Here is an 18,232-nt window from a genome sequence, read left to right on the forward strand (position 1 = left end):
CCTCCTATACATTCCACACAATTCTTCCCCCAGAACCGACCATATCTCAGTATGGCGACTCTCAAACCTCCGTCGGCCCAACACCGGTCCTCTTCATCCTCACACGCCTCGACCAGTCCTCCCAAAGCTCCCCTCAAAGTTGATCCTTCGGCCACGATCGCAGACACCGCAGTCTTTCAGGGAACACACCCTGTCACAATCGGCGCAGGCACCATCGTGCACCCTCGTGCCAAATTCTACTCCTTCGAAGGTCCCATCTCCATCGGCGACGGATGCATCATCAGTGAAAAAGCAGTCATCGGCGCTGCGCCGGGTTCTCTATCATCACCCTCCTCTTCTAAACCTTCGCCGCTCTCGTCAACAAGACCGTCCCCTTCTTCCTCGTCCCTGGACCTCACATCCCCTTCTCCAATCTCGCCATCACAATTACAACCCCCACAAGCAAAACCCCACGATGCCAATACCTCCTGGACCCGAATCTCATACTTTGTCACCATCGGTCCGCACTCCAACGTCCTGCCTGGCGCAAACATCCACTCCGCAGCGACCATCGAGTCCCTCGTGACAATCAACCGTCATGCCGACATTGGCGCCCATTCCAAAATCTGCTCCGGCTGCCAGGTCCCCATGCATGGATCCATCCCCGAATGGACGGTCGTTTGGGGAACCGGTGTGGGACAGCGGCGGAAACGCGCGCGTACGGCGAGGGATCCGGTGCCCGCAGTAGTCGTCGCGGCCCAAGTTGCGCAAACTCCCGTGCCGGCACCGGCGCCGGAAGGGAAGATCATTGAAGATGCAAGATTGATGGTGCTTCAGAAGGAGAGAGAGGTATTGGGGAGATTGATTGTGCCTGTTGGGGCTTCGAAGAGGAAGTGAAGAGAGGCGAGGTACTGTGGAAGATTCTCTTCCATGATGATAGCGAATTTTTCGCCTTGATCTATAGCGTTGATGCATTTGTACACATGATACCCCTTTGACCTGTTCATTCTATTATTTTCAATACGCTATGATCTTCTATGAATTCTTTCCTTTTCTAAGTTTTTCTTCTCTGATAAAAATAAACCTAGCTGGAGTAGGGCTCTGGTGTCAGTTCTCTCGTCCACTTAGGTAGAGACCAGCGGATTTTCGCGCCTGAGCTTCATTGAGCCGATGTTGGTCTATCGTCTCAGCGTTTCCCAAGTTTATCCGTGGCAGTGACTGCAGGTGGTTCCATAGGTTGTCGGCTCCAGAAAAGCGTAAATAAAAGGTTGTGTTGCCAGCCGAAGGAGATGGGCATATATGTATGCCCGTAACGCCCCTCCACAGATTTGTCTTTAAATACAAATAAATGAAGAAGACAGACAAGATACAACTAAATTCTTGAGGTGGAACTGGAGGCGTGACCATAACAAGTATAGTTATGAGAATACATAGAATCGAGGAAAAGCGAAACGTGCGTAGCGCCTGGTATGCGTCTACGCAAAGTAGAAGAAATACATGGATCGAAAACAAGAAACAAATACACCTTATGATGATCCACCACCACGGGCTTGTCCTCCACCACCTCCTCCTCTCATGCGCTTCCCTGCGTTGGCACCCTCCTGGGTAGCGTCCGTTCCATCCTCGCGAGTCCTCTTGTTACCCTGCGGGATAAATTGACGCGCCTGCACATTCAGATTGCCACGATTGCCAGCGGGACTTGAGGGTCCCTGGTTTGCTCCCTGGCTGTTTGGTGCACCACCGGCATTGTGGGCTCCCCCACGGCCTTGACCTCCACGTCCACCGCGGCCACGTATGACACCTGACCCGCGTTGACCCTGGGCCTGTGGCTGGGATGATTGCTGCTGCTGCTGGGGCTGTTGTTGTTGTTGTTGTTGCTGCTGCTGCTCACCCTGCTGCGCTTGTGCATGACCAAATGGATTCTGTTGACCACCGCCACGGCCTCCACGACCTCCCCGCGCAACGGGGAGACCCGACTGCAAGGCTCGCAGCATGCCTGGAGCGGTACCAGAAGGAGGTTTAGATGGCAGGGAAGATGGTTGTGGCTGCTGGGGTTGTTGTGAACCAGGCTGCGCCTGGCCGAAGGGGTTCGGGGTGGCCGAAGCTTGGGCACCGCCATGGGCCTGAGTCTGAGCCTGCTGTGCTGTTGGCACGGGGGTCGGGGCTTGAGTTGTAACAGCCTCAGTAACCGGGGCAGCTGGCTGTTGTTGATTGGATGCAGTCGGGCCAGACGCAGTGGGTTTAGACACTGTAGGGTTCGCATCGGCACCAGCGGTAGCAGGAGCGGCCGCAGTAGAAGTTCCAGTAGTAGTAGCAGCAGCAGGTGCAGGTGCAGGCGCGCTTGCTGGAGGCTTAGGGGCAGGGGCCAGCGGCCGAGCTGTCTTTGCTACCTCCCAGACTTCGACAACAGGCTTTTGGGGAGTTTGCTCTGCAGCTTTGGAAACGACCTCGACCTTGGCCAAGGATGTCTTCATGCGAGTTTCGAGCATGCTGATCCGGGCGGCCGTTTTCTTGTCGGAAAGCTGAACAGCAGCCTTGACCTTCTCAGCGGTTTCTTCTTCCTGCGCCTTTTTCAACGCAGCAACGGCCTCTTCATGAAGTTTAGTGGCCTTTTCAGCCTCCTCCTTCAGTCTGCTCTCTGCCTGAGCCACCTTGGTGCGAATGTTGTTCATGACAATGGTCCGAAGAGTTTCATTCTTTTGCAGTAACTCGCGAACTTGTTGATCGGTAAGTTCAACAAGATCAGAAAGACTCTTCGCCGGCGTCGCCGGCGCCTGCGTTGCATCCACCGAAGGAGTGGTAGGGACGGCAGCCTCCATCGATGAGAGTTTCTCAATTTCCTGGCGGTGGTTGGCCTTAATTTCGACCAGCTTGCTGTTGAAAGACTCTTTGAGCTTGTCGGCGCGCTCCTTAATCTTCGATTCAAGCTCTGCATCCTTAGTGGCGATGAGTGCATCCTTCTCAGCAAGTGCTGCCTCCAAGCTCTGGATCTTGGTCTCGAGTTCCTTAATCTTTTGCTCGTCTCCTGCGGACACAACAGTTGCGGTCGCCGTGGGGAATTGGGATGCCGGAGTCGAGTTGACAGGGACCCCTTCCTCTGGCGCTGACTGGGCTGGTTCGCCGGCAGGCACGGCATTTGCTTCGAGTGCAGAGACCTTGGCCTTGACCACCTCTAGCTCTGCTTTCGTCGCTGCGAGTTCAGCCTGCAATGTCTCCTTCTCTTGCTTGTGACCCAAAATTTTGTTGGACAAATCTCGAGAGCGGGCTTTGAACTGGTCAGTGAGCTTAGTACGAAGTTCAGTTGTGCGAGTTTCTGCTGCTTGCGCCGCGGCCTGGAGCTTTTCTTCCATCTCGGCCTTGAGTGCATCGCGCGACGTGATGGCTTCGTCGCGCTCTTTCTCCAATGTGGCCAACTTCTCATTCAAAGCTTCCATTTCCTGAGGATCCACACGATCATACTTCTGCAGAATATTTTGTACCCGCTTTTGATAGTGGTCCCGGTCAGCTTGTAGTAACTGCAATTCGCCGTCCTTGGCCTCGATGTTACCCTCCAGCTCGCGGATCTTGATTTCCAGGGGCTGAATTTGTTGTGTCAACTCATCAACGCGCGCCGACTTTTCAGCCAGTGCTGCTTCGGTTTCCTTGACCTGGTTACGCAGCGTGACACTGCTTTCGCGGAACAAGTTCAATTCGTTAAGAGTTTCCATAAGCTTGTTGTGATTCAGAGCGTTGTGATCACTGTCAGCAGCAGCGCGACGTTGCTGTTCGAGCTTGAGACGAGTTTCATCAAGTTGACTTTGCGTGTAATCGAGTTGTTGGCGCAGGCGTTTGCCCTCCTGCGTAGACAGGTGGTACTGCACCTCGACAATCTCTTTCTCGCGTCGAAGGTATTTGATGACCTCTTGAAGACCCTCCAAATCAGGAGCCGCCTGATCACCTTCCTGCTCCTCGCTCCCAGATCCGCCTGCGCGGTCTCGCTGAAGGGCCGCAATTTGTCCAGAGATGCTCTCGAGCTGGCTATGAAGAACGGAATTTTGATGATTGACCTCCTCCCGGCGTTTCTGCAGCTCAGCAAGTTCACCTTCGTATCTGGCCTTTTGCTCTGCCCAGCTCTCCTCTTTCTGGACAAGATCCTTCTTGTGGGTCTCAGCCTGGATCCGTAACTTGGCCATGTCAAGCTTCAGTTGATTTGCTTCAGCTCGCACAGCCTGAACAGTCTTGGCGGCCTCGGCATGCTTGATAAGCTCAGTTTCGTAGCTCTTCTGCATGTTTTGTGAAATCTCGGCCTGGGCTTTAAGATCATCCTGATGACATTGCGCAGCAGCGATATACCTATCATTGTCCTCTTTGAGCCGGATGATCTGAGATTCCAATTGAGACTTTTGCTCCTCCAAATGGCGTGTCGTCTCGCCTTGCTCATCACGGAGCTTAGAAAGATCCGTGCTTGTGGAAGACAGTTCGGCAGAGATCTCTTCTATTCTCGTCTCTAGATCCCGAATCTTCTTGTCCTTCTCTTGAATCAACACGTCAGTTTCCTCCCGATACTGAGCATGTGTGTCGGCCTCAGCCTCCATCCGTTCCTCGGTCGACTGGCTGATAGCCCGGTACTCTTCGACTTGCTCCTTGGCATGTGCCAGCTCGCCCTTAGCCAGATCAAGGTCCCGTTTGAGCTCGGAGATCTGCATGAGCAGCTCTTGTTCACGGGTGAGGCCTGTGCCATTTTCGTCCTCATTCACAGGTGCCTCGTCAGCTGGTGCGGTTGAAACACTCGGTCGGGATTGAACAACCTGAAGGCGTTCCTCAGCACTCTTGAGCTCAACAGAAAGCTCATCGACGCGAGCTTGCAGGTGATCTCGAGTGGTCTTCGTCGCCACCAGCTCCTCTCGAACACTGCTGAGACTGCTGACCAGATCATTGATTCTCTTCTGACTTTGCTCCTGTTCATAATCCCGGCGAAGAGCAGCTTGTTTAGCGCTCTCGGTTTCGTCGTTGAGTTTTCGTTTTGTGGACTGCAACTCCGATTCTAGATTTTCCAAGCTGGTTTGAAGTCTGCGACGGGTCTCAGACTCGGTGTGCTCCCGTTCGTTCAGAATGGTTTGAAGGTTCGCATTCAAGGAGTCCAAACGGCCACGCTCATTGCGAAGGCTTTCAATATCATCGATCAGACGTTTCTCAATATTCTTCCAAAGATCTTTCTCGGCCTTCAGGTTCGAATTTTCACGTTGGAGACTTTCCACCAAGCCCTTCGCCTCAACAAGATCCTCAGCGGCTTGTTGTACTCTGAGTTCATGCTTGCTGGAATTTTCGAGGAGGGTTGAGTAGCGACCTTGAAGCCCGCTGTTCTCACTCTTGAGCATGTCAAAGTTATTTTGAAGAAGCTCAGCGCGCTGTGAGGCTGCGGCAAGCTGGCTGTTGGATCTACTGATCTCGCTCATCAGCTCACTATTCTTGCGCGAAAGCTCATTAACCTGCTGTCGTAATGAGGAGTGATCCGCAAGAGTCTCCTCACGGAACGTATCGTAATGGGCTTGCAGTTTACGCAAAAGCTCGCCATAGTCAGTGCCATCCTTTATCTGGCTGTCAAGGGCAACCAGAGGCGCGGCACCAGGGGGGACTGATTGTGAGAAAACGCCCTCGCCACCCACTGTTTGACGGCGATGCGTAAGTAAGCTTCGGAATGTATCTCGCTCCTTGACATAGCTCTTTGATTGCGCGACAAGGTTGGCGATTTCGTCGCGGTAAGTCTGCACTCGGATGCGCAGTTCTTTTAATTCTTCCACTTCCTGTTGGTGGATGGCATCCCTGGCGCGGGCTTCTTCGCCTTCCATTTTGTCGCCAAGTTCACGTAACATTCGTCGCAAGGTCAAATTTTGCTCCTGAAGCTCATGGAGATCTTTGAACGTCACCAGATTGCGGCTAATGAAAAGCCCAGTCGGGTTCAGCTCGGCCGCAGATTCTTCAATCTCATTGCGAGCAATCTTTTCGAGTTCTTCTCGGTCATAGTCCTCGCCATGCTTCACAATGGCCACTTCCATCACCAGAACCTTGACCTCAGCACTAAGATCACGAAGCTGTTGACGGAGAATATCGCCTTCGCGCGTGAGACCCTCAACCTTGCCCTGCCACTTCCTGGCCTCCTTAATAGCGTCGTCTCTCTCCTTGGCGGAAGTCTCCAGAAGCCCCGACAAATCCATCACAGCATCTTCAAGACGCTTATGATCACTTCGGAGGTCGTCGATCTCTGGCTTAGTTGATTCGAGCTCTTGTAACATTTCGTCGAGTGTAGATCTGAGCTCTTGGTTCGTTCTCTGCTCCATTGAAAGTTGTGTGCGCATCTTGTCGTATTCGGTATACATCTGAGTGAAGGTCAGGTTGCCCTTGGACCGAGACATTCTGGGCGAGAAGGTGCTCCCAGGGGTTCCTGGACGTCCAGGAGTGGATGGCATTGCTCCGTTAAGGGAGCGGGCAGGGCTCGCGGACCGGTTGATTGAACCTTGCGCCTCGAGCTGCGCAACCGTTGCCTCAAGCTCTGAGACCCTCGTTTCCGCCGCTTCCTTGTCGGCGTGTTCAGTCTCCATTTCAACACGCAGGCGTGCAATTTCTTCGGCAGCTTCATTCTTGGCATTTTCGAGAGCGATCTGACACTCCTGGGCGCGTTGTTTCGCGGAGCTGGCCGAGGACTCCTGAAGTTTGGCGAGACGCGTCGCAGTCTCTAACTCGATCCGGAAGGTTTCCTCGGCTTGAATTGCTGTTTCCTTTAGCTGTCCGATAGTTGCAAGACTTTCCTCATATCGCTGCTCGGTCTCATCGAGTCGGGCTTTGAGAGAATTCTCGCTCCGTCGCAGGGCGTCGATCGTGTTAGCTGCTTCTTCATTCACGCGCTGGAGCTCAGCGATACGGGCACTCTTTTCTTTGCGGAATTTAGAGTGCTCAGATGCCTTTGTCTTGAGCTCCGTCTCGAACCATTCGCTGTTCTTCTTGACTAGTTCAAGTTCTTGCTGGAGGTTTTGCTCGCGGAATCGTGAACTGGCCACAGCTGAATTGGCATTTTGTAGATTTTGCTCGCTTGCGGAGAGTTCCCGTCGAAGTTCGATGACTTTCTTGTGTTGATTTGAAAGCTCTTCGGCAAGCTTATCATGGGCTGTCGACTTCGACTCGAGCAATACCAGACTCTCCCGTTTTTCAGACTCAAGTGTAGAGATGCGCGACTTGAGGGATGCGAATTCCGTCTCGTTCGATGTGGTTGACGATTTCAGAGAGGATATCTCGGACTCCAGGGCCGAGCACTGAGTTTCTGGGACATGTTAGATTGGCGCTCTTGAGGAAATACATATCGGCCAACCACAATTACCTGATTCATGTAATTTCTTTCTCAATTCCTCAACATCTGCATGGCTCTTTTCGACGGTCGACTTCAAAACCTTCACTCTCGAGTCATTGCTGCGGATAGCATTTTCGAGCTCGACCTCCAAGCGAAGTTTATCAGATTTGAGTTCGTCAAAGTCATGAGCTTTCTTCGTGATAGACTGGAGGAGCTGGTTGACTAGATCCACAGTTGGTGCTTGGGTCAACGTAGATAGCGTTGCTTCTGGAATCCCATATTGCGTTGACAGATACGGTAGCGCGACCGCTGCATCCGCCATGGTTAATTGAACTCCACCGATGACGGTGTCAAGCGTGGCGCTGTTCTTGGTCCGATGTAAAACTTATGACGCGATGTAGAAGCTTGGTTGAAGCCAATTGATGTCCCACTGCGCAGCATGCACAGCTCAGGCTCAGGTACACGCGACGCTCCTGAGACGAACCTATGGCATCGCGCTTCCAAAAACGATGTAGACGTTGGAGGCGGCGACACTTGGACACGGCTGGTAATGAATGGCAGAGAAGGGTAATGGAGATCGAAAAGGGAAGCGAGGCTGGCTGGAGGACGCTGGACGGAGCTGTCGCGCGCTCCGGGTTGCTAGCGTCAAAGGCGGCTTATGGTGGAGTTTCACGTGATCCCATCCTCCAGGATCGCCCATCTCGAAACTTATTCTTATTGACTACTCAGCGGGCCTTCAAGCGGGATAGCCGTTCTCTTCAACTCACTTATCGCTCTGCCACTCCAGTCAATCCTCTTGATTCCCGCGGACCTCCGGTGCTCATATGGTTCTGGCGCGCGAAGACCCGAGCTGACTTGCGCTCAGTTGCTCTTCAGCGCACGACCCGGTCATAGTTTCTGAGCAGACCTCATCTCCGTCAAGCGCATCAATCTACCTCACACATATCGGGACTCTGGCCCAAGCGAAGCCATGTCATACCTTCAACAGCAGCTCAAGAGCTTCAATGCCAGCGTGGTGGAATCGGCAAACCGCCTGCCACCGCAGCGGCGAATGGCGGGTAATAACCCGTCAGCTTCCGCTAGCAGTTCTCTAGGGCCGTCATCTGCACCGACTCCTTCTCCAGTTGGCGATTTAAAGAAGAAACGCCACGATGCCGACATCGTGTATTCGCAACCAGCCAATACAGGCACAGGAAAGGATATCATGACCCAAGTTCTCTTTGCGATCGAGCACATGAAGACGAAGGCCGTTCCCTTGAAATTCGCCGACATTGTGTCGTACCTGTCACTGCAGCATCGTGCGAATGATCCGGCATATGTGCAAGCGCTCCGCAGTATTCTCCAGCGCCACGAGAAGGTCGACTTTGATCCTGCCGGCGCTGGTGGTGAGGGTACATTTAGCTTCCGACCTCCGCATAATGTCCGCAATGCCGAACAATTGCTGCAAAAGCTCCAGTCTCAGAAGACAGCTGCCGGTATGAGCGTTCGTGAGCTTCGGGAAGGCTGGCTCAATGTTGAAGAAACTATCAATCAACTGGAGCGAGAGGGGAAATTGCTTGTCACTCGAAATAAAAAGGACGATCACGCGAAAATGGTCTGGGCCAACGATCCATCCTTAATCGAGCACTTTGATCCCGAGTTCAAACAGATCTGGGAGAAGATCAAGATTCCTGACCCTCAAGCTGTGAAGGAGGCTCTGGATAAAGCGGGCATTCTACCAACAAATAAAAACAAGGTGATGAAGCCTCGCATGAAGGTGGAACAGAAAAAGACCAAGAAACCTCGACGCAGTGGCAAGACCACCAACACTCACATGCAGGGTATCCTAAGGGACTACTCTCATCTCAAACGTTAAGGACTTCGTTCGCATCGCGCTTCTGGGTCCCCTTACTGCTTAAAAGTTGATCCTCGTTTCATTGCATCGCGCTGGCGTCTCTGGTGATTTGCCCATTCTTCCGGGCCATTTTCGCAGTTGTTCCCCTGAGATAACCAACTCAAGATCGTCAGAGTTGATTGAATCTCATGACTGTACTTTACAAAAAAATTAGATACCCAACGGTAATAATACCTCTTAGCATAAACAACCTCACTGTAAAAAGGCTGAAGCCCTCACTACCAAGTATGCATAACCGGAAGAAGGTTCATCCTGTTGCCAAAGCTTTGACGAAACATGAATCTTGCTGCGGGTCTTTAATCGTGATATGCGTGTTGAAGTTTAGGGTATCTTATCCATTGATCTAGAGCTATCCAATCGCCGCCGCGGTAATGTACAGTGGCACAGAAGAAATGATGGGAGAATAATAACACAGAAATCAAGAACACGTCGAATCATGACAACCGTCCTGTCCAGTCAATCAAAAGCTCACATGGCTACTGCACCGCGACTAGAGACCGTTTTTCACGCCCTCGGTCCGATCCAAGTATTCGACCAGGTCCTCGATGGTGCACGTCTTGATTCCCCATTTCTTGCCGAACTGGAGACACGCATCGCGCCTCATCATACCATTGTTCCCGCAAATTTCAGGAACACCTTCGACCACCTCGCCAGTCTCGACAAGCTCTGCAATCACACCCACGGGCGCCTTGCCCGCCAGTCGGCAGAATTCAACAGCAGCCTCGGTATGACCTTTGCGCTCGCGCACGCCGCCTGCACGTGCTTGCAATGGGATGATGTGACCGGGCCGGCGGAAGGAGTCAATCTGAGCATCAGGGGATGCGAGAGTGCGGCAGGTCAGCGCGCGATCCTCGGCAGAGATACCCGTCGTCACAGAGTCGTCGCTCGCATCGATAGTGACAGTGTACGCGGTACCCTTAGGGTCGGCGTTTTCGGCAACCATTTGCGGCAGGGCGAGACGGTCGGCGAGGCTCGGAGGAATGGGCGCGCATATCAGACCACTATTTGAAGGGACTGTGTGAGCGAGTGAAGCTAATCGAGGGTACCATTTTGGGGACAAGTCGGCTTTGCTCAGCGGTCTCCAGTAGACACCAGCCGCTCGCATGAACATCCATCGAGGGGCTGAAGTGCTCACCTTGTGTGGCGCACGAGGAAGGCCATTTGCGCGGCGCTGATAGACTCGGCCGCAATGATCAGGTCGCCTTCATTCTCTCGGTCTTGTGAATCAAGGACAATAATGAATTCGCCATTCTCTGTCGTGAGTCATTGCAGATTAGTACTTGAAGAAGGTCGCGATATTTGCAGCCCAGATAAGGGTGGTGCCAGGGCTGACACTTGCGCATTGAATCTTGGTAACTTACTGAATGCGGCGATCGTATCCTCGATCGAATCAAATTGCTGCGCAATCTCTGTTGTGGTGGAAGGCATGATGCAAGCGTTGTGGAGGGGATGTCGGGAGGAAGTGGTGGGTGAATTCGGTTGCCCCTCGGTGAAGGATGGCGGCAATGCTGAGCTATAGTAGAGGATTTCAAGGGCAATGGACTTCAAATAAGTTAGCTCCAACTGGTAAATGCTGGATCGCGAAATCTGAAATGCCGAATATGAGCTCTGTTGTCTAGAAAATCCTCGTTTGTGCTCCTGTTCCGTAATTGCTGACAGGGCATTAGAAATGCCCGTGATGCCGGGCGGCGCGGGGGAGCCGGGCGGTGAATCGGCACAGGACAGAGCCGCCAACCCTCCGATCCGATACTCTCTTTTCGATCTGCTTCATCTGTCGAGAATGGGGTTGAGTACGGTTGCCTGAGGAAGGACAAGTACAAGCTCATGTCTACTTTGACATTCAATGGACGTACATATACACATGGAATGCAGTGTACTTAATTTTCATGAATGCATTTGCGTCGCAAACTTTTTTTCGGCACTTTCACGATCGCTCAGGTACTAGGCCCGCCTGACTTGTACCGGATACTTGGAAGTCCCCACTGGCTGAGACCTCAAAGTTGTGACAATTCAATGTTGTAAGTATGCGTCTCTTGCCCGATCAGACAGCCAGTGGCAATATAGTCGCTTCATGAGTTCAGCCATGATTAGCCTCGTTTGAAACCCAGGATTCGCACCGGAAACCTGGCAACTCCCGGATGAAGTTTGTTTTTCTGTAGGGTACAAATTGGCCAGGCCCATTCTCCGAGACCTGGAATACTTTGGAGTCGACATCAAGCCATAGCTCGTCGAAATCGTTCAGTTGTAGCTCCACACTTCCCTTCACCATACTCAGGTCCAGGTTGATTTTGAATCCATGATGAGGATTTCCACGGAAAGTGCCCATGGTCATATTGTACACTTCCAGAGTGACTTCTGCTTCAAGACTGACGGTGTGTACATAGCCCGAGACCTGTCATCTCATCAGTCCGCCGCAAGAAAATCAAGGGTCAACCGAGTCGTCGGCTGCTCCATTGATGAAATATTACTTACAGTAAATATCCCCACGGTTAAATCGAAAGCGAGCCAGTTCTTGTTCTTTGGGTCACAGATTTGCGTATTCTCCACCTGATTGATCCTGTATGAGCCATGCTCACCCTTGTCGATTTGTACCAAAAGGGCTTTCACTTGTTAATGTGACGATCGAAAAGGATGATGCTCCTACTAAAGGCATGAATTCCGAGGGACATACCGCTGGAGAGCATGATAATTCAGACTAATAGTGAATATAGCTGGGTAGTTGGCAATTTGAAAGGAAAATTTCCCTGAGCGCTAAGTAAGCTCTCGTATTTGACACGGTCCATATTTATAGATCGATACCACATTCACAGACCCCGCATCCTCCAATTATCAATCGTTTGGAGGCGGGCCATCATAAGGTGTCAGAGTAGTGCCACGCATGCGGTGCTTAGTAGATGCTCTTCTAGCGCTCAAAGACATCCATGGTCTGTCGTTCTTCTTCCACTGACTGGCTCGTAGATCTTCGGTGCATCTGTGCAAATTCAAAATTTTAGTCCATGTACCTTTGCACGGCCATTGAGGACTTTTTAAACCTTGACCTCACGTTCTTGGACAGAGGTTTTGAGTCCGGTACAGCTTGTACTAGACAAAGCCCAACAGGGAGAATATGCGAGGTTCAATTTTCTACCAGGGGTGCAGATGACTACCACTCGTAGATAATGATGTATTGTATTTGGTATTGAGGCTTTCTTCCTGGCAAGATCAAGTTTGTTGAAAGAGTTTCGAGTTTATGCAGCAACAATCAGAACGTATCAAATAAGTGGGCACACAAGACAGGGTTTTTTCTCTCTGGATCTTGTCTCCAAAATGACAGGGTAAAGAATTCAGGTGGGGGCAATAGTGAGTTCGATTCGAAACAGCCTAGACGTGAAGAGTAGCGCTGATGCAAAAGAACGACTCTTTGGGTTCTTGCATGATGATGCATGTTGCCCACTTTCGTCCGAGCCCGGCACACAGGCGATGCGAGCTTCAGCTTCTGAAAATGACTCGTGGCCGACCTTGGCTGATCATACTTATTGGATGTGTGTTCTGCTAGATCAATGCTCAGCTTCTCAGCCTTTCTGCGGGATTGAAGTCATGGTGGTGCAGGTCCGAAGGACGAATGAAGGTCGGTGAAACCTGCAAATCTTTTCCTGCGAGAGGGTGGAGTTCGAGGACCACTTAGATTACCAAGCACATTGATGCAGTCATCTGTCAGTAGGCCTCAGATACAGGGGGCCGATCTGATTCATGACACAGAGCAGATAAATTAGTAAAATTAATTTTTCCCGCATTTTCCCGTCATGGAATCCTTTGCCTTTGTCCCCACCATCGTGCAGGAGGTCCCCATCCTTGTACCACCTGAAAATCAATAAAAGTTTCAAGCACAAAGTTCATTACGCGAGCTTTCGGCTTTGTAGTTAATGCCTCTCGTCCGTATGCACAACTCCGAAAGATCATGGACAAGGCTATCCAGGTGGCGCGATAACATAAACCGGACAAAGTATGATTCTCCGGCCAGGGGGAAATATCATTGCTGATCTATGATCATTCTGGAAATGATAGAAAAGTACATTCCCCGGCGAGAACGGGAATTCCCGCTATGAAGCCTTGAACAGTAGACATGGCCATAAACATCCAAACCATCGATCCATAGATGATAAGCAATCGTTGATCGGCTGGAACAAAGGCGGCTTGGATATGATCTTAAATGTAATCGTGATCGGGGTGACAGCGAGAAGACCTCACAGCTGCATGACAGATTTCACTCTGCCGTGATATTGTGATATATGTGGCCTGCTAAGTATGCAGAAAACAAGACAAAAAAAGGTCTCGATGACCCAATCAATGAAGCCTCATAGAAAATTCGCCAGCTATGATATGTTGGTTCATTGACGCTAGCTCAATCCCGGCTCTTTAGAAGAGACGAATTAGGACATAAAGTTGACGGCACCAGATGGCTCATTATTATCAGGTCATGAATCTCTGATCTATATTTTGAAAAACTAGACAATCAACTGCAAAGGATATAGCTTTCCAATGTATTGTGGTTTGCATAGATTTTTGTTCAGTTCATTCCACGAATATGGCTGGTTGATTTAGAAAGCAGAAATTGAGCCCATATTAGTCTGGCTAGATGACGCCCAGCGTCATGAAGCCATATCTCCATGAAAAATTCAGTCTTGATCCAAGCTTTTCCTTGTTGGCTTACAATAGGTGGATTTTCAAGGGTGTGAGCAAAAGCTTGTACAAACCAAGATTCCTACATTTATTCCACTTAATCACATACAAAAGATGACCTCAACTGAACCCAGAGTCCCACTCAAAGCGACCATCATCGGTGCTGGCATGGTGGGTCTTTCTGCTGCAATCACGTTCCCAGAGAGGAATATATGTAGATCATCAAATTGCAGTGCTTGAATCAAATACATCTCTCAGTAAGTTTGGCCCGTGTTTGCAGCTTTTTCCCAACAGTAGCAGACTCTTGCATGGGCAGGGACTGGCATCGGCTCTTTGGCTGGCCACAGTTGCAGATCCACCGGCCAGATCTACAGCAGATCCTCTTCCAATGCGTGAACGACCTTCCCAATGTCTCGGTTCAATTTGGCGTACCTGTCACATCTGTCGATCACCAGATAGGGACGGTCTTGACCGAGGGTGGCGAACACATTGAAGCGGACGTGACGCATCACTATCGTGCTGTGAACCCAAGATCGCGAATGCTTGCAGATCCTTTTACGGCGCCTTTGATGGAATCCTCGAAGTCCAAGATGTGTGGGGCCCATTGTCTTCGTGCTAGCGTACCCGATCGCTTCCAAGGAACTGTACAATCTGGTCATTGATATCCCCTGTCGGATCCTGGAACCACCCTACTAGCGTTGAGAGAACACGAGACTATTTTTCGGATTAGTGTGAAGAGGTGCACACTTTGACCGCCCCCGTTCAAGATGGGGAGTACACTACCAGGTCCCTGGGCGAGGTTGGTTCTATGGCTTCCTATGCAAGCCCGTCCAGTCGACTGGTGCTCATTGGAGATGCAGCTCATGCTTTGCTCCCGCATGCTGCACAGGGAGCGGGCATGGCAATGGAACATGCAGCGAGCCTGGCGGGATTTCTGGGATTTCTTGGCTCGAAGCAAGATCTTGCGAAAGCCATGACGGAGCGGAGTCGTTTTAGACAGACACGTAGAGCATATACGAAGCATTAGTTCTGGGAATGCAGGCGAGATGACGTTACTAGACGGTCCAAGGCAGATCGCAAGATACCTGAAATTGCTGATAGATCGCGATATGCACTGCGCAGTGCGCATAGTTGGTCGAAATTGACGCGACGGCCAAGGTAAGAATGATTTAGGGAGAGATCACTAGCTGATCCCTTTTACAGAAGTACAGTTGAGCTCGACGGCCGAATCTGGGCTCAGGTGTACGATGTTGTTGAAGAAAGTAGAAAGGGTTGTCATGAAAGGTTTGAACTTTCCAGCAGTCTTGCTTATCAAAGCCTTCCTGCTAGCCAGTGCCATCGGTAGTAGTGATTTGGTATATTCATGCGTATGCGACATGTTTCTGAATAGTATATTTCAAATACAACATTCTCAAGATTTGAAACCACGTTTCTATGTAGTGCGATACTTTTCTATACTTGATAAGAAATTGTCGAGGTAGATACAGAACATTGAGGCTGACTAGATTTGAGAAAAAAAAGCACAACGAAATCGTTCAGTAGCAGCCCCTACTCATACTTCGTACAAAATCTTTTCAATGGAGTAAACCTATCCGCAGGCCTGAGAATGCAAGCGAGTCCGCTTGTCTCTGATGCTCACGATTCTGCTTCGAAGCATTTTTGTAGTTCACCCCTTGCCCTGTTGTAGCCTCGCTGGTAATCCCTGAGGTGTGAATGGTTCGTGGTAATCTCATCGAAACAAAGTCGCAAGCATTGGTACTGTCGCCGTGCTAACCAAGCAAGGCGCACAGCTTGTTGTGGACCAAGAAGAGTTGAATTAGGAAATTCAGAGACTCTTTCCTGCATTTCCACGAAGGCAGCAGACATTCCCAGCAAAAGACCCAAGTTCTGAACGGGCTTGGAGGCCAGCTCAAGCATTTCAGTGGCAAAGCTGCAAGGCCAGCAAGCGAGAACATCCCCAAGATCTTTGGGAAGAGACAGAGACGCGCGTTGAATAATTTCAAAGCCAATCTCTACGAGTCCACCGTTTTCGGCTGAGCGAGGCTCGTGGGTCCCCGTCACAATTGCGTCCTCGGCTTCATATCCAAATTGCGCCCGCAAAAATCTTACGATGGCGCAGCCGATGACGTCCGTTGATCGTCCGGGTGCGTATAGATATGATTCCAAAAGACAGCACTGGGTGAACCAGAGAGGAAGCAAAAGGGAGAGATTAACTCCGACCAGGGAGTTTGATCCATGCACCTCATTTGATTGATATGTCGTCCGGAGAACACTGCTTTCATGGGATGTCGCAGAGGGAGGTTTCTCACTCAAGACTGCGTTCACGGAGTTTTGACACAGAGAAAGATCCGTGGGCTTGATAAATGTAATGTAGAAAGGCTCTTTCTGGCCTAAGATTTCGATCCATAGATCCAGGGTGTCGAGTTCGGCCTTCGTGAAAGCCCCATACATCTTGCCACCCCATCGGAGCTCTTTCGCGAGTCTGCTTTTTTGGCTATCACCGGGATACACCCACGGCTTGCTCTTTCTAAGAGATCGAATGAATTCATGCTGCCATTCCTCCCTGGAAAAGGCATCAGGATCGAGCCATTCGGAGAGTGTGCGCCCGCCAATTCGGGCCGCACTTGCACAGTGCAGTCGATGAGCCGCATGAATCTTGGAGTCGAAGATGGCCAGCACATTGGACTCGAGCCTTGTCAAAGAGCCAGCTCCAAAGCTCTTTATTTTTCTGAGGTCAAGGGATGCTTCTCTGGATTGCCATTCACTCAGAACATATCCAGCCTGGACTCTTTTCCAAGCCACATCGGCAGCAATGCGGCCCTCTGTCTGTGCCACGTGCTCAATGTAATCTATGACGCTTTCCATCGCCATAGCGGCATGTCCGGAGTGATTGTTATCAATTGAGACATGAAGTAGAAAATAGTCGGCGCTCAGGCCAACTTCTGGCAACTCCTTCGCGGCTTGCAACGTATCGAGCTGTAGACACTCAAAGTGCATATTGAACCCGAGAATCTCCGGGAAGTACTCGTGAGGAGACAACGACACCAACAGCTGTGCTACAGCTGCTCTCCAGTATTTCACACTTCCCAACTGGAAGCGTGGATGCAGCACAGCCCTCGACGTCGGTGAGGGAAGGTCAGGTTCGAAATTGCGCAACAGATCCTCAAAGATCTTGACGTGGTGCTGATCCGCGCTGCCATTGCCCAGCTCCTCAATAAAAACTTGCCATGTCTGCTTGATGATGGATCGCAGTGCAAATGGCATAGTGATGGTGTTCAAGTGACCGAGCCATGCACCATCAACGAGCTTCAAGGGTGCAATCTCTCTCAACCATTCTCCGGCATCTTGTCGGTTCTGGAAGAGCTCGCGCGGGCCTCCGGTCTGCCGGCGCCGAATGTATTCTTCATATCGAGTGGAGATTCTTTCTTGATGACATTGCATGAATTTGGCAAGATCGTCTTTGTCAAAGTGGCCCAATGACAATATGCTCTTGTCCTCGGCGCTGGCAAAGTCTCTCAATGCTTGCGATAAAAGGGCAGTGAACAGCTCTTGAGCGCGTCTCTTTGTTTCGGGGAAATCCTCCAAATTCTGGAGCTTGAAGTAAAATTCCTTGTAGAATTCCAGCTCATTTTCTTTGGCGGTTTGACTCTCAGTGTCTGCGCCATTTGGTTTCAAGGCTTTGATCTCAGCGCGGGATTTATCATTGGAATGCGGCGGGATCGACTCATCGCATTTCGGGCTCTTCGAATATTGAAATGCCGCGAACCAGAAGTAGAGAAATGGGAAAAGTCCATAGAGAACAATCCGGTGACCCAAAGGAATCTGAAAGGTTCCGTGAATCATCGCTGAGTCAAACTTGCATCGAGGTCCAATCGGGTTAATCGCGTCAAATTATGCTCTCGGTTGACCTTTGAAGCCTTATAGGGGAAGCGAAAGTAGATTTCGGATCGGCGGAGAAATCCAACAAGAGTCGAGGCCTCGTTATGCGTAGTGGCGACTGAATCTCCCAAGGGATGGGGTTGGAGAGCTCTCTAGTTCTATTCTCATTCCTACGGTACAGACGGGTGATCTCGGTCAACCTACGCGTGTGGCTGCACGATTCAAACCGTAAGTCCCCTGCAGTATCTGAGGATTGACTCCTAACATAAATGGTAAAATCGAAATGGACAGAATTCGTATTTGAAATATAAAAGAAAAAAAAATATAAACACGGGAAAGCTTAATAGTATTACAAGGAAAACTAAGATGGAACAATGTCACCTCGGACAAATCAGGAAAGTGTTCGGCCAAGATCCACCTCTAGCCCCAAAGCAATGACGAGTATTGGCTAACTCGGTCAAACATGGTTCCCTGACGCGGTATATTGACTTATACGAAAA

General features: G+C 50.7%; 5 protein-coding genes across 5 annotated transcripts; 2 read left to right on the forward strand and 3 right to left on the reverse strand.

Annotated features, from left to right (window-relative positions):
- Window positions 1-51: 51 nt before the first annotated feature.
- POX_a01807 (uncharacterized protein) lies at window positions 52-876 on the forward strand (the record flags this gene model as incomplete). The annotated part of the gene is made up of 1 exon (XM_050110731.1): window positions 52-876. The coding sequence occupies one exon, from the start codon at window positions 52-54 to the stop codon at window positions 874-876; it is 825 nt and encodes a 274-aa protein (XP_049974499.1).
- Window positions 877-1,505: 629 nt separating this feature from the next.
- On the reverse strand, window positions 1,506-7,622 carry POX_a01808 (uncharacterized protein; the record flags this gene model as incomplete). The annotated part of the gene is made up of 2 exons (XM_050110732.1): window positions 1,506-7,273; window positions 7,331-7,622. 2 exons carry the CDS (start codon window positions 7,620-7,622, stop codon window positions 1,506-1,508), a joined length of 6,060 nt encoding a protein of 2,019 aa, XP_049974500.1.
- A 648-nt stretch (window positions 7,623-8,270) lies between these two features.
- POX_a01809 (uncharacterized protein) lies at window positions 8,271-9,155 on the forward strand (the record flags this gene model as incomplete). Its single annotated transcript, XM_050110733.1, has 1 exon — window positions 8,271-9,155. The coding sequence occupies one exon, from the start codon at window positions 8,271-8,273 to the stop codon at window positions 9,153-9,155; it is 885 nt and encodes a 294-aa protein (XP_049974501.1).
- Window positions 9,156-9,684: 529 nt separating this feature from the next.
- On the reverse strand, window positions 9,685-11,878 carry POX_a01810 (3,4-dihydroxy-2-butanone 4-phosphate synthase; the record flags this gene model as incomplete). The annotated part of the gene is made up of 6 exons (XM_050110734.1): window positions 9,685-10,195; window positions 10,330-10,447; window positions 10,556-10,956; window positions 11,312-11,586; window positions 11,667-11,794; window positions 11,866-11,878. 6 exons carry the CDS (start codon window positions 11,876-11,878, stop codon window positions 9,685-9,687), a joined length of 1,446 nt encoding a protein of 481 aa, XP_049974502.1.
- A 3,610-nt stretch (window positions 11,879-15,488) lies between these two features.
- Window positions 15,489-17,696, reverse strand: POX_a01811 (uncharacterized protein; the record flags this gene model as incomplete). Its single annotated transcript, XM_050110735.1, has 1 exon — window positions 15,489-17,696. The coding sequence occupies one exon, from the start codon at window positions 17,694-17,696 to the stop codon at window positions 15,489-15,491; it is 2,208 nt and encodes a 735-aa protein (XP_049974503.1).
- Window positions 17,697-18,232: the final 536 nt, after the last annotated feature.

This window comes from Penicillium oxalicum, chromosome I, assembly GCF_001723175.1.
Source record: "Penicillium oxalicum strain HP7-1 chromosome I, whole genome shotgun sequence".
Classification (NCBI taxonomy): domain Eukaryota; kingdom Fungi; phylum Ascomycota; class Eurotiomycetes; order Eurotiales; family Aspergillaceae; genus Penicillium; species Penicillium oxalicum.